This window comes from Homalodisca vitripennis, chromosome 2 (assembly GCF_021130785.1).
Source record: "Homalodisca vitripennis isolate AUS2020 chromosome 2, UT_GWSS_2.1, whole genome shotgun sequence".
In the NCBI taxonomy this organism is placed as follows: domain Eukaryota; kingdom Metazoa; phylum Arthropoda; class Insecta; order Hemiptera; family Cicadellidae; genus Homalodisca; species Homalodisca vitripennis.
This window is the reverse complement of record NC_060208.1, coordinates 205,781,228-205,797,793: the sequence shown is the minus strand read 5'-3', so window position 1 is coordinate 205,797,793 and position 16,566 is coordinate 205,781,228. Positions and strand designations below refer to the sequence as shown.

At 33.6% G+C, this 16,566-nt stretch overlaps 1 protein-coding gene across 1 annotated transcript in view; it reads left to right on the top strand.

The window, feature by feature from the left end:
- The first annotated feature begins 1,976 nt into the window (after positions 1 to 1,976).
- The window catches only part of LOC124355308 (lamin Dm0-like), a 57,895-nt gene continuing 43,305 nt past the window's right edge, over positions 1,977 to 16,566 (top strand). The window contains exon 1 of the mRNA XM_046806400.1: positions 1,977 to 2,518. Coding sequence (XP_046662356.1) covers positions 2,130 to 2,518 — 389 coding nt within the window. The 5' untranslated portion in view covers positions 1,977 to 2,129. The remainder of the gene's footprint in view (positions 2,519 to 16,566) is intronic.

The window sequence follows — 16,566 nt, the reverse complement described above, 5'->3', positions numbered from 1 at the left end:
GTTTCCTGGGAAACGTCAGACAGTACAACAAACTCAACTTGTTTTAAATATAGAGATAATTAAACTGTACAAAAAAAACTTAAGTTTTGTGAAGCTATAAAACAGTAATTAATTTAACTATGGCCTCATGTATTTAATAATGCAATTTTAATTACCTGGATACACGTGACCTATTGTGGTTTCACGATTAAATTAAACTGCTGTGAAAATAGTGGCCTTTAATACATGTAAGTCGTGCAAGGGTCCGACCAGTAAAAACCCTTGACTAGTAGAATAACCAGTGGTATGGATACCAAATGGACAATGCCATTACAATATAGAGGGTGAATCACACATATTTGACTGCATGTCTTTTAAAATCCATACTTATATCTTACCTTCCTTAATATTCACTTAATTGACTTTTGTCCGCCTAAAATTGCTAAATACCCAACTGTGCGTCGTCAGCATACAATGATAAAGTAACCAAGGGGCAATCGGAATATTCTTATCGTTCACAAGGTAAATAACTGGGTACAGAACAAGGACTGACCTGCGGCACTCTAGCTTCGATCGGTTTTAAAATTGATAATCACATCACAAATACGGCAGGGTCAGCCAGCCATATATGACTTTAGAAGGTGTACTGCAGCTGTTTAAAATGTTCATAAGCCAACTCCCAATCCGTTCTCATGAAGTTAGGAGTAGATGGTTCTCTTGACGTCGCTGATGTATATATATATTCCCAACTAGCATGGAAACGTACCTTTAAAGCTTTCAAAAACATCTGTCCCTGTCATTTTCTAGTCTCCTGTCCCAAGAAGGACATTTCTCGTTGAAGTCACGACCACTTTTTACACAACGTAAAATTTTAATTATCAAATTTATTCATATATTTTATATCATTTTGTTATAAAACTTATTTGCAGGAGTGTACTCGCATATAATATATACATACATATAATACCAGAGGCAAATTAAAACTAGATATACCACAAAAAAGACTTCCTAAAACAAGTTATTCATTTTAGATCAATTGTCTTTATTTGTTCTTATAAACTTTTACGTACAATTAGATATGTAACACATTACATAAAAGGAAAGCTTTTGACTGGCTTGGGAATAATCAATGCTATTTTATTTTTGAATTTCTGGACACTAGAATTGGGGTTTAATTTTGATGGCAGTAGTTGATTATATTGGAATTTATGATTAATAATAATATATTAATTCACAAAATTAGAAGCAATAATTACATATAGGTACAAGGTTGTAATCTGACTTAGTTTCACTGGGTTATATTTTCAACATTTAACATGATTGACAATGACTATTCCTAGTTGTGATCAATAATTAGGTTTGGTTTGATTTGGTGTAAGTTGAAAAGGTTAGATTCAGCCAACAGCCACTGCAAGTAGATATCCTGGCGTGTGACGTTAACGCTACATAACTGGGTGACTTTTAGTCCTTAGATCAAAACAATGCAACCGGTACCTCATGACCACCAACTCCTAGAAGAAATCTTCATCACGGAACAGAAACTGTGTATGCAATGTATAAAAAGGGGGCATTTGAATTGTATAAAAAAGCTTCTTTTCGTTCAAGTTTTATTTGAAACAAAGTTTTAAAGTGAATATTTCCCAAAGTACACATTTTTTCATAAAAAGAAATGCTTTTTCCTCTATTACAATTTTTCTTTTAGAATATTTACGTTTACGAGAAAGAATGAAATATTAAACGGGTCCTCTATACGTGTATATTAAAAGCATAATTGTTCCGTCACCAAATAATACTGATTTTTAAATTAGTTTTACTTTGATAGTTCATCATAATGTTATAGCTTAAGCAATATAACACACAGGTTTAAACCCGCAATCATTATATATAGTACGTTATGTAAAGTGTTAAATCGTATAATTGGTACCTTGTGATTTTGCTGACAGAAGCCAATTTGAAATTTTAAAAGGGGGAGTGGTACTTTTCCGGTGACGTCATTTCACTTTCAGTTGAGAGTTGGTCTTTGGTCGTTGCGTTACTAGTTCGTTAGACGCGTTGTGCAGTTGTGCTTGTGGTTGTTGTGAATGAGGCGGTGTTCTCGTGACATCGTTTTAGTGTTTGTCTTCAAATTTACTAATTAAATATAGGCTACAATGTCGTCGAAAACTACGACAAAGAGGACAACTGTCACGTCCTCTTCTACATCAGTGGGAGCGTCTACTTCTCAAGGGAGACCTTCCAGCCCTCTCAGCCCTACGCGGATAAGCCGGCTCCAAGAGAAAAATGACTTGAGTAATTTAAACGATCGATTGGCGGTTTATATCGATAAAGTCAGGCATCTTGAATCTGAAAATGGACGTTTGACTAGAGAAGTTCGCTCCTATGAAGAAACAAAAACCCGGGAAATCACCAACGTCAAGTCTATGTATGAAGGAGAACTTTCAGATGCTAGAAAACTGCTGGATGAACTTTCACGTGAAAAGGCTAAATTGGAGCTTGATTTACGTAGAATGTTTGCTGAAAATGAAGACCTGAAAAATAAGTAAGTAGGCTATCTTATCTAAATAATAACATACCCTGCTGTGCCTAATTTTAACATAGGTTAGCCTATATAATATTTGGAGTATCCTGCTGTCTCATTACTAAAATAAGTGGTAAATGTTTACTTTAACCATTTTACAATATTTGATTTTTTTTTCAAAAAGTAAATTTTAAAACAATTTTATAGATATCAGAAATATAATTTTTGTTAATCTAATAGTTAAACGTAATGACTGTAATGCCTCCGGTCATCAGTGCGGTTAGCACTGAAGGCTAGAAACAAAAAATATCCCTTGATATAGCACTGATCAGTAAAATATAAATTCCAAAAGACTGTTCACGGATGCTTAAGAATTATAAATATTACTCGCCTAACCATATTATTGTATGTAGTAGGGTAACGGACAACAATGGCTGCTACTGGCTACTGTACAAGAACACAAAAGATTGAAATTTTACATTGAGAAGTAAAATAAAACATCGCAACATTTTTTCTGCCCTTTTTGACACAGTATTAGCCTGAGTAACATACTTTAACAGGTGGCCACCCAACCGGGAAACCGAGAATAAGCTGCGAGTTTTTCTGAGAACTAAGAAAATTTCAAAAATAATATTTCCGTCTCCAAGAAGTTATAAAATCAAGACATAATTTGACACATTCTTGAATCAAGAATGATTAATCATGAAACATCGTATTTTACGTGACGTGGCTTGTGAAATTGTGAATGAAGATCGACATATGTTCGTAAACTACATCTGACGCCGATTGATCTAAGGTTACCTTCACTATTGTAGTTTGTCTTGGCTAGTTCTACTCCATGAGAAGCCTCCGGCCCCCTTCTCCCGAAAAATACGTAAAAATGCATTGGACAATTAAAATCGGCCGACTGATTATTTATGACTTCGCCACTAAACGAGCTGTACGCTTTAAGCGGTAACGCGGCAGAGAGCTTGTAAACCGTGATACAAACAGGTTTTTTGTACGTAAGTAGGCTATTATTCAGTCGCTGAAGTGGGGTCTCCGGACAAAGTTGTCCAACTCTTATTCTTTAGTGAAAATTGTATTTTTAATACGTGTTTCAGATAAATAGCACAGGCTCAAAATCTACAGTGTTATAAACAAGTTTCAGAATTCGGTTCGTTGAATAATATAATGTTTGTCGGTTTGATAAGAGGTGTAGCCCGGGTTTTTGAGTACACCAGAATGTCTGTTCGATTTATACAAAGCTTAACACATTGACTGCGGCGTAGTTTCACCCCGCTCTAGCAAGTGGCTACACCACACTAAAACGGTAAAAAAAGCGGCAGAGCGCGGGGTCCTCGGCGACCGCGCCGCACCGAATGTGTTAATAAGATAGGATATCTTTTGGAGAAGAAAGTAGTGGGTTTGTTACAACAAGAAACGTCAAGAAGGGGGCGTTTGCATCGTGTTGCACAGCAATGACAGATTGAGCTGAGGAGTGTGAGCGGCAGGAGAAACATTTAATGTGTAGAATTGGTGGCGGATAAGCGCCTTAGTGTGGTGCTGCCCTGCCGCTCATGTCTGCCATGGCTAGTTTCGAGTGTTTTCTACACGTATTACACAAACATTAAACTTTATGTTGCCGCTCAATCCACCACTCACAGCTTACCGTTTGTATCGTGGACGAGGCCTCTGTTGGTCCATGGATGATTGCTCCTCACACGTGTTACGATTGTCATTAAATTTACATTGGTTAAAGGTATCGAATGAGTTGCGTTTACGCCGGCACAAGTTTACATGGCGCAAGTTTACATGGCGCAAGTTTTGTTATTCAATTGTAAAAATCGCTAGCCTAAACGGGCGCAAGAGCTCTCGCGAGTGTCGGACAGTTGGTTACAGGAACTTGAGATCAGTATCGGCTATTCCTAATAAACATTGCCGACAATTCACTGTCGTGTGTGAACAGACTTCGTGTTGACTCCCGGAACAACCATCGATACAACTTTAGCAAGTACTTGCGATAGTTCTCGTGAGTGAAATTGCTTATATTGTTCAGATTATGCTACAGTAATTGTCAAGCTCTCTCGCAACTTTATTTGCCAGTGTAAACGCAACTTAATATTGTTGCTAGTCTACAAATGGCAGACGGCCAGCGGATCGAATCAGTCACGCTCATTAGTTTTCGTCATCAGAGCAGCATTGGTTGGACAATTGCTGGAAATCCTGTCAGTTTTCTGATCAAATATTTACCGAAACGACTTCTACTGACACGTAACGATTGTTCAAACGATTCTAACTGTTCAAACCAAATAGTCCAACGTGCATGAAGATCTTTGTCTTGTTGTGTCATAGTCCTGAACTGTAATCTAACTGACGGAGTCTGCACTGTCTATTCGTGGACAAAAACGATTGGCAGTACTCAAATTACTGATTGGTGAAACATGCTTTTGTAGTTCTTTGTGTATAAAACTATTTAGAAATATATAGCAACAGAATAACATAATTTATAAATAATATTATAATTGAAGTTAGTTTTTTCTGTGTCTATATTTTCAATGCTAGCGTGTCTGCTGGTCGTATGCACGGACTTTAGCTCTTCGATAGTAAACAAACGATCGCTAATTTGTATTTTATCCATACGTCATACTTGGCGTAGTTGTAAATAAATATATTCTCTATAAATATACATCCATACATTTTTACGTAAATGTAAAATATTCTGGGAGCTCATTTTATAACCTATCATTTCTATTACTTAAAAAGGGAATTTTAAATTTATCCATTTCCCTTAATCTCTGCAAATTCCTTTGAAGTACGTGGTATTCTTAGGCTTCCCCCTCCTTCACATAAAGATTAATTAATTAATTAAGTAGAGTTCAAATGAAAGTATTTGATTTGTTTGTTGATTGTACTGAACCGACCTTGTGGACTGGCGAAATCATTGTCTCGTACCGAAAGTTCGTCCACCGCTAGACCTCTGACCCGCAATAACTGGACTGCAGGTAGCGCTGTGCTGGTATTTATTTGTTATCTTTATATTTCTGAATCTTAATATTCTTCATGTATTTTCTGAAAATCACAGAAAGGAAAGTTATTAGGTATACACAATGGTATGATACATCAAAAGATACAGAGATAAAAACTAAGGAGGGTACTTTGGGATTATACCGACCACACCCAGACATGAATCGTTATTTGACATTTTGCTTCTACCTATTACTAGATTAGCGTAGAACAATATTTCGTCAATATAAAACAGGAATTGTCTTATCGCAAACCACTCCCCATCCTCAGACAGAGGTCAAAGTCGAGCGGTCTAGTAGATAAATAACGTTACTGCAGAGTCTCGCCGCCCGTTCACCTGGTGCACCGCATTGTACTTTCGTGCCGCAGTGTCTGTCGAGTACATCGCTTTCTTGTATTTCGTGTTTTACTGTGTGTGTAATAGATTAGTGATGGGTGACACTATGAGAATTTGGGATTTACCCAGGAGCGAAGAGGGGGCCATTTGTTTTTTACAAGATCATGACATGTTGCCTAAATCTAAAATATGTGTGGCGGTCGGCAGTTGCGGCTGAAAGCGGAAATCCACTACACTCACTCATCCTTGATATTGCTGCATTCTGGGCGTCACAGGAAACCCATTAACAATTGATAATCATTGTAAGTTTGTAATTAAAGAGTTGTTTTTTCGTTCTATAATGTTTCTTTCTATAAATTTATATTTTTGTGTTCCTCATACTGGTGTGGTCGGTATAATCCCAAAGTACCCTAAGGAGCTTAAAATGGTGATTGCGATAAATCGTCACCGAATTTTTCGCATATTGCTAGTGACGAAATGCTAGAGTACCGCAGCTTTGTGGCATTTCTTGCAAATACTGCTAGTGACGATAAAACGTCATCGTTTCACTTGGTGTAAGGGTTAAATACAGTATTACAGCTGTTTATTTGGTTTGAAAATATACTAGATAATCGGAAATTTTTGACTGGGAAAACCAGGAGAAACCGGGAATTTGAAAAGAGGTTTTGAGTGGCCACCCTGTTTAAAGTGCACACCGAACACTTACTTTTACATTGAATATGTAGAAAATCACTTCATAAAATTATAAGACTAATAATTTTGTGCTATATATGGTTTGCGATTCCCCAAAAATTCATTCTGGTAATAAAAGTATACTAGGTATTTGAAGATGTTATTAAAAGTGGTTGTAGATAACATGTCTAAAGTATACATTATTCTACTAATGAAAACATTTAAGACAGTCTTTACTATGGTTGCGTTTGAGTACACGCAATATTTCATGATCACTATTAAGTACTAGATCTGGTAGCGCGGCTACAGTATAATAAGTGGCCACCAACACAATTGGATTGTGGTTATCGATTTTAAATATCGATACTATTGAATATGACATTTGACCTATAGATATTCGTAAATAATCATTGCCAGCTTTCTTTTTTTAGGCTGGTGACGTCATTACCAGCTGTTGCTAGTGACATCATTACTAGCTGTTGTTATTTTGTTTATGTATGAGAGGGCTAGTGACAATGACAGGCACAATGGTGATGAATATGCAGATATTGGCTCAAAATAATTTTATAAACACTGAGCAGTGTTTTAAATTGTTACAAGATAATAACCTTGCTCCTTTAAATCCGAATTATCCAGTTTGTATTGACATGGTGAAAACTAGAATTAATGATGAAAATCACGAGAAAAGTACCTAAGAACAAACATAACTCATCTGAAAACTATCTTTAGAAGACATTTTTTAAACATTCTTAATTTGGTTATGAATATAATGAAAAATCGTGTACTATTTTAGTTGAAATCAAACAAACTATGACTTTGAATTGTTAATGAATGTACTTTTACGGCATCAGTACCTGCCAAAATGCCATTTCAGATTGGCTAAAGTAATCATGAGTACTATGCTGCTCAAACGTTGTTTAAATATAGTTCAGTTATTTTTGCAATCTGAAAGAAATACATTTATTTTACATATATAAAAGTATAGCTTCGCCACAATACGTTTTAAAAGCATAAAACTTAATTCAGTTCACTCAAAATTAATTCAAAGTAAAATCGTTTTGTAAATACATTTAAAATTAAAATCATGTATTTCATTATTGACTAATGGCTGCAAGAACAGTGACAGTCACACGCAGTCACGTTTATCCTTGAAAATACATAAGGTATTTAAATGTTCTTCTTCTTCTATGGGGCGGCCTACTGCCATGCACTTTAGTCTGACATTTTGTTTTTAGTCTTTGACAGTTTTCTTTCAGTAGTTTGCATAGTCATGAATATCGATGATTTGAATCATTCGTTAATCATAATCCGATTGTGTTGGTGGCTGCTTGTTATACTGCGGCCATATGTTAGACTTTAGTGAAGTTCATTTAGCGCTTGATGGGTTAGCATTACAACATTATCTTAACCCTTCCCACCCCGAAGACGGATATATTAGAATCTTAGACTTTGACCAAAACGCCAAATGCAATTATATCCGATATTATAGATTATGTCTGTTGGAGAGTATTTTAGTTCACAAAAGGCCTTTGAAATGCCCGGTGCACGTTGCGTGCTTATCGCCGTTGCCAAGGAAGTATTAATAAACAACCTTCACTCTGCGGCAGGGGGAGGGCAGCACCCTTTGTCTAATTCCGACCACCTGCTCGTCAGTTCTGCGTCTCCTATAGAGCCATAACCAAACATATCCCACATATCCTTGGCATGTATTACTACTTTCTCGGTTGTCATGAGTGTACGTCTACTACGTATCATTCTCATTATTCTTCATCGTGTGGTGGTGTTTTGATTAGTTTAAAATATTTATCTTGTTTTATAATGTGACGAGGCGTATTTAATTTAGTTTAAATTCATTTGAAATAAACAGTTTGTAAATAGTTGTTTTTAACTTTTATCAATGAATACGCTAATTTTAAGTAAAATTGCACGGTTTTATACTTTTATTGCTTTTACCTTTTACAATTTATTTATAATAAAAATTAGCTTTGAACTTAAAAAAAAATTTTTACTTGTCTTGACTTTATAGAAAAATTAATGGATTTACTTTATTATTGGCGTACGAGGGGTTAAGATTTGTTAATCAGTTTTAACCCTTTGATTGCCATATAACGAATATCCGTTGATTTGGCCTGCGGACCCGCCCGCCTGCTTAATCTCATTTGTTATAATACATTAACAACCTAGTATCGACGTGATTCTTACACCATTGGAAAGGAAAAGGGTTGCTGAACACTAGTGGAGGTAAACTTGTATTAACCGACATCAGGTAGATATAGTGAACATATCATTGATTACACTTACATACTGTAGCCTACATTAAACTTAAGCTTGTTTAACTCTGCGTCTAGACATATAAAGCAAATTATTTACAACAAACAAACAATTTACAAACATTGGTCTTAATAGGATTAAAAGTTTTCCTGGTATCATTGTGCAAAATTGTAATTTGGTTGAAAAGCACCAAAAGAGGAACAATTTTACGTTCTTACCAACATAAAAACAAATTTAATATTTTTAAACAATTTGATTTATGTCTAGACGCAAAACTAAACTAGCTACATTTTAATACTAATGTAATTTCACTGAACTTGTTAGTATATGGTTAATGTTCTATCTAGGTTGTCTTAATTTTTTGATGCGAGAGTAGTATGCAATGAACGGCCATTTGTTTGGTATGACAGCGGTGCTGGTGTGCTGTGGCTGACACACATACGAATAAAACGAATGTTGTATGCTTCTAAACGTCTTGTCTTGGTGTCTGTAACTAGTGCTGGAAAAATTTATAAGGTTACCATACTATTTATTATAATTTAATTTTTTATTATAAATTAAGAGAAAACTTTGTTTCTTTTTGTGTATTTTCGCAAATAAATTTAAAATTTTATTTTGTAACTATAATCCTACTGCTTTTAATAAAACCTCTTAAAAATCTTTTAATTATTGAGGTTCTAAGTATTTTAACCACACCACTTATATATTTATATACAGTGGTAGTTTGTTATTTTTACCGACTTATGTATATATAGTGTTGTTAAAATTATATAGACATATTTTTGCTAAAATGTCTGTGGAGCTTGTAACATTTTTGCTAAGAAAATTTTCATCTCAGCTTAAACCCTGATCACATAGCATAAAATATGACATTAAAGACTAAATCCACTTATGATTCAAAAAGTTTGTTTTCCTTTTTCATTTGTTTTATTTTTGTATTTATTTCATAGACTTACAGACAAATATTTTTAAGATTTTCACAGTTCAACAAAGAGATTAAGCCTACTAGCTTATTCCAGATTTCCTGGTTGGATGCGCATCCTGCTTTTCTACATTAAAACACATTACGCCTAACCTAAAAGAGTTCTCAACAATTTTTAGTGCAAAAAAATTGAGTTTCCTTATCTCTCTGACTGCCCTTAGTATTTTCCTTAAATGCTAATCCGTTTTTTCCCCAGTGTTGCCAGCTTTCTTTCTAAAATCTGTAAAAGAGTGTTTTACTGCAAACCTAACTGTATTTGGTATTATTTTATTTTCTAAACGAATAGTATAATACAATGATAATAAGTAACTAAGGTAAATACTTTCATTACAATTTTGTACGGTGTGTGGAGAATTTATTTTGGTTTTTTGCATGTAAAGCGGGGGAGGGGTGTGTCTGGAAAATATAGTTAAGATATAAATTCTAAGATAGCCTAAAGGTAAAAAATTTATTATAGTTTTGTATGAGTCTTTGGGTAAATAAATTTGTTTTAGTGCAAAAACTGTAAGTAGTACAAGAACCATTGGTTTCGTGATCAAAAACACATACATTTTTAAAATTGTTATTAACTTTAAACCTAACTATAAGTTATTTGGTATCATTTTATTTACAATAAACTAGAGAACATTATAATAATAAATATTGTGAGATGACCTAAAGTTTTTATTGCTTATGGTTAGTAGAAACCAAAATTGTTATAATACGTTTAAAAAATAAGGGATAGTTACCTGATAAAATACGTTTAAAAAATAAGGGATAATTACCTGATAAAATACGTTTCAAAAATAAGGGATAATTACCTGATAAAAACAGTTATTCTAAAAATGTTTTGGGGTTTTGTAAAATTTTTTAATAACCTATAGATAAAAAATATGGTATAGTTATATATACTATATACGTATTTCGAGAGATATTTTCTTTTGGACGATCTGGCACATGATTTGCAGTTGGGGGTAATTCTAAGTAATATATGGGTCAACCTCGATTTTTCTCATATTACAATACAATATAATGTTACAATAGTCAATTAGAAAAGGAAATGACTAGAATTTCTTGCCGGAAAGCAGTTATAGGGAGCAGGCAACCGCCAGACGGTCATATATTGCTTAGAGTTACCTATTAGTGATCAGGGGCACTGACGTGATCTGGGCTTCAAATTTGGAACTACTCGAGTTAATTTTTTTTCTAAAAGAGCTAGCAGCGCGAAGCGCTGCGCAGCGGGCAGGCATCGTGTGTGATCCTTTTTTTTATTAAAAATTTCTGATAAATTGTTATTACATATTACAATATAATGCAGTTAATGTATGTAAAACAATTTTAAACACATAATTACATGCTGGAAAGCAAAGTAAACCAATATAATCCGCCCAATACAAAATCTCCGTAAAAATCTGGTAAAGGAATCTGTGTCATTCCTTTGGCCTGAATCAATTCCGTATATACGAAGATCACGCACGATGCTTGCCCGCTGCGCAGCGCTTCGCGCTGCTTGCTCTTTTAGAAAAAAAATTAACTCGAGTAGTTCCAAATTTGAAGCCCAGATCACGTCAGTGCCCCTGATCACTAATAGGTAATTCTCGCGGTTGCCTGCTCCCTATAACTGCTTTCCAGCAAGAAATTCTAGTCATTTCCTTTTCTAATTGACTATTGGAACATTATATTGTAATATGAGTTGCCTGCTCCCTATAACTGCTTTCCGGCAAGAAATTCTAGTCATTTCCTTTTCTAATTGACTATTGGAACATTATATTGTAATATGAGAAAAATCGAGGTTGACCCATATATTGCTTAGAATTACCCAGTTGGGAAAGTACCAATCGGAATTGCACCTGGCTATCAGTGCAGGCTTCTGGTGAAAATAGAAAAAACATCCCACAAGGTAGTACCTAATTTCAAGCTCAGATCACTAGAGCGCTTGTTAACGTTTGATATTTATAAAAAGTATGTATATATTTACCTACTTATATAGCCTTATAACAAAAATTAGATTGTGAGAGTGGCCTTCTCGCTGATATCGCTTCCTTATGGGAGGCAGAAAACAATACCTGATCATCATAATGAGATGTAGTTTTCACAGTAAACCAAATAAATCTGTTCTTTCTAATAGGCTAATGTAGTTTTTTAGGCCCCCAGTAAGAAAATTATTCAAAAGATAGTGGCCTCCAGATAATATAATAATATAATAGTGGCCCCCGTGCTCGTCATATCACAGTCTTGTGTATGTGGTCTTACTTCTACCGATGGTTTTGTCTAATACAACAGTATTATCTCTTATCTCATCCATCAGACAACTAAATATTTCTACATTTTATGCCTTAAAACGCACCAACACGTATCAGTAACACTTTTTTCGAAATCTAGATAACATTAAACTTTTTAGTACGACTCTAGCCTACGCACAAGCTGCTTGCCCATGTAGGCTAATTTCCATTGTAGACTATATGTTAATCTGTAATATACAGTTTAATAACTCATACTTAAATTATATAAATAATATTTATCCAACCAACTACTGTACTTAAAATTAAACTGTAATATTTTATCACCGCTTAGTAAGTATAGTAAAAGGGTAATTTACAATTTATCAACTGTATAAATCTATATCTAAATAAATAAATATATATATATATATAATCTATATCTAAATCTAAAAACTTAATAAATCTAATATCTTGGTGTATATGTTTTTGGAAATAAATAAAAGAAATAATACCAAAGTACCTCGTAAGCTATAAAGAGGACATAATGTAGCATGTGAGTAGAACTCACATAGATAAACTCCATTACACTAGTGTAGCCAGCTTCGGATTAATTTAGACTACTGTTTTGTATTATCTCTAGGGATGTCTTTCTTTTTCTGGAAGGTGGTCACCAAAGACCATTCTGGCAGAATTGGAAGGTGGTCACCAAAGACCATTCTGGCAGAATTACAAGGTGGTCACTAAAGACCATTCTGGTAGAATTGGAAGGTAATCACTAAAGACCACACTGGTGACAAGTGGCATTTCTGGTCGATATTTTCCAGCGTCAGATCTTCCAACGTTATCTGAGCTCAGTAGTGATGTAAAATTCCCGGGAATTTAAAATCGAGGAAATATTACTGGCAATATTCTCAAAATTCACAAATTCACGGGAATTTATGATTAATTAGTAAGATAGCTAAAAAAACTGTAAATTAATACTTTAAGAAAGTAATTATTTAAGTGTAAATCGAACTAAAAAAACTGAAATATATTTTGAAATAAAATTATAATTAAATAATATTCCTTGGGATTTATACTTTTAAAAGCGAAATCACTCAAATTAATAGTTCGATGTGGTAGTTGTAAAATAAAATAATACACAGACACTCACATATGTCTAGAAAAATATTATTATTTTAATTGAATAAAAACATTTAAAAATTCCCCATTTTGTCTTTTGAGAAATAATTTTGTCATTAATTCTCATTGAAATTGAAATTATCCTTAGGGGAGTGAGAAGGCCCTATCCCTACCATGATACATTTTTGAACTTTAGGTACACTTTTCTCAGGAACTATAAGAGAAATTTTAAATATGTATACCCTTATAATTTAAATGCTTAAAAAATATTTTTTTATTAATTTTTTGCATACAATATTTTATTTTTCTGCAACTACAAATATAAATGCAATAATTATAGTACTAAAGCTTGGTAAATAAGTAGTTGTACATGCATAAAAAATTCAACTTTTTAGTTCCTGAGAAAAGTGTACCTTTGTAAAAAAAATCAAATATCTGTAAACGAGCAACAAAGAAAACTTACTTATCGTTCTGCTTAGAAGAGACCTGCACCATAATCTGGATCATCAGCATCCATTTCCTTGTCTTCTTGTAGCTTCCTCTTTGCTCTCTGGCTTGTCTAGCTGCTTTTGACATTTCTTCTGTTGCCTTATCTGCTTTCTTCAATCGTATTCTATCCATGGTAGGAAGTGTGTCGACCGAATTTTTAGACATTTTTAGTCTTACTTTATCAAACAACTTACTGGAATTTAGAATTGCATCATTGGCACCTAGTTTTAAGGTATCCAACCTATTAAATGTGTTTTTTTTTGGAACTTTTGACTAAGCTATGTTGTTGAAACTTGATTTCGGTTTTGTATTTGGCCACGAAGGCACTTTTTTTTTAAAGTTCAGGATTTGAAAGTCAGTATAAATATATCCTCTAATCCGTGATATTTCCCTTTCAGATTGGTAGAAATAATGAACTTATAGTAATCACACTTCTGCTTTCAAACAATTCTTTGGTTAAGTATTTTGATCTTGTAAATACCATAACAAAATCCATACAGCTGCTAATTTAAAAATAAATGTCATATGTTTATGGAATTTATTAACATCTGTTATTAGATTACTTTTCATTATAATTAAATGCAGATTAGGGAATCACAATCACATCATATCCAAATATATAATATTATAAATAATGTGAAAGTAAGCTTGTTAATTACGTTTTCACACAGAAACTATTCACCCGATTGCTCTAAAATTTTACATGGACATTCTTAGGGTCCCTGGGATGAATATAGGCCTATTCTTATTTTGATAACCCTCCAGGCTATACCCCACTAGTCTTTAAAGTTGTGAAATATTAATTAACAGAGCATTTCTAATGTAATCACCTGTTCTGTGTAAACATTGTCTTATTATTTACAATTTGTAAATTTTATAGTGAGTACAAAATATTTTTAACGCCGTTTTAGATTTCAGCAATTAGGTAATTACTCATCTATCTTACAAGATGTCACAAAACATAAGATGGTCAGAATTTGACACCGAAGACTACCTTTGAAGCAGTCGGCAAGACTACGATATGATGAAAGTTCGCTGAACTGTGGTTTTTATCTAATTTACTAATTCCAGCTCTAAACGTTCTAAAGTATTATCAATATATTTTAGTTTATAAAGAAACAAATGTAGTGTCATTGTTACTGTACTTTTAGCTGTAATTTTTTATCAAATATTAAATCTTCTTATAAATAAAAATGAATGGCGAAATGTGTTGGTAAGCGCTAATCTCAATAACGGCTGTACCAATTCGGTTAATTCTTTTTGTAAAATGTCCATTGAAATCTGAGAAAAGTTTTTATGAAGAAAAAGTTATGAAAAGTTACCTGGAATATTTTCAGAAAAAATTGTAGTTTTTAGGTTTCATAATTCAAATTAAACTGGCACTAAACAGCTGTTGACAGCTATAGTTCAACAACCTTTCTGAAACATCTGTTTACATTTAAATCTTATCAATAATAAGTAAACAGTGCTTGATCGGTAGTGTAATGCAGATAGTAAATAAAACATTAAAATATAAACTTTACTCCAGATTGCGCCAGTGGCAAATTAAAATCATCTAATGCATTAAATACTGTTATAAAACTAACCTTAATGAACAAAGTTATGAATGTTTTCACACAAGTTACTTTAAACTGGTGGGCTTCCTTGACATTATGATATTACATTTTAACAATGGCTTATGGAAAAACAGAGAAATGAATACTAATATGCCTCAATGATTCATTCTTTCCCTGTCTACAGTCCAAAAAACAAGTGTAACGCAAAACTTTAGTAACGATTATTTTGGAATGTTGCATAACCTTAATAAGGATTTCTCCTTATACTGAAAGTACATAAGAAGTATATAGGACTTCCCCCTAGGTCGTAATAGGCTTTTCAGTCCTACTTATGTGTGTATTTTCCTCATCACGACAAGGCAAACTCAACTATGTCAACACGATTTTTACCAAAATAGATTTCCGACAACTAGATAATCGAACATATTCGAGGCAATATGGCAAGCTAAACTGTGACACAGAAGGTAAGGGAATTTAAACGGTCTTAAGTAGGCACTTTTTAACTGAAGTAGGCATCTCGGTACTACGTAAGTCGTATATATATTTTTTCCTCGTCAGAAGAACAAGGCAATCTCTACTATGGTACTGGAAATATCTTAGACCTGAAATATATGACAAGGACTGGAAATATACGCTTTTTGACCAAAGTAAGTTTCCGAGACCTGTGTGATCTGATATTTGTGTTTTCATGATCGGGATGACAAGGCAGATTCAGCTGTGACGTTATGCATATAATTAATTAGAACCAGAAATGCTCCTACATGTGCCAAACATGGTATAATAATTTAGTTAAACTCTGATACTATTTACCATGAACTTAAATAATATCTACCTGATGTATGCCTACTTACGTTTTAAAATTTGTATAGAACTTCCATCATATTACATCATAATTGCTTTCACTAAGTAATATAAGGACTTTGGTTCTAAAGATTGCACGCAAAGCTGTGGGTAACAGCTATTATTAAAAAAAATAGACAATATTACTATCTATCAAAGTAAATTAGAATGGCCATAAGTATTAACTTTTTAATGTATTTTCTTGTTTGTGGTAACAAGGCAAACTCAACATTGGCTATATATATGGAAATATAATTCACTCGAACCAGCAATGGTCATACAAGTGCAACACCTACTAAATTGCATGCAAAAGGGCAGATAACTGCTAGCAGTGCAGATATAAGGGACAATGTCTAATCTTTACTTTATATTTAAAGACTGTTATCAAACCTAAATTATTAGTTGTCTTTTGACAAAAGTAGGGTTCTCAGAGCTGTGTATGTATGTGTATTTTCTTGATTAGAAAAGATGCAAAATTAGCAATGGGACAGAAAATAATAACATATAAGTAAACTACAATGACCGTAAATATACACTTTTTAACATATTTTCTTGATTGAGGCAACAAGGAAAACTCAACATTGGCATCGGAA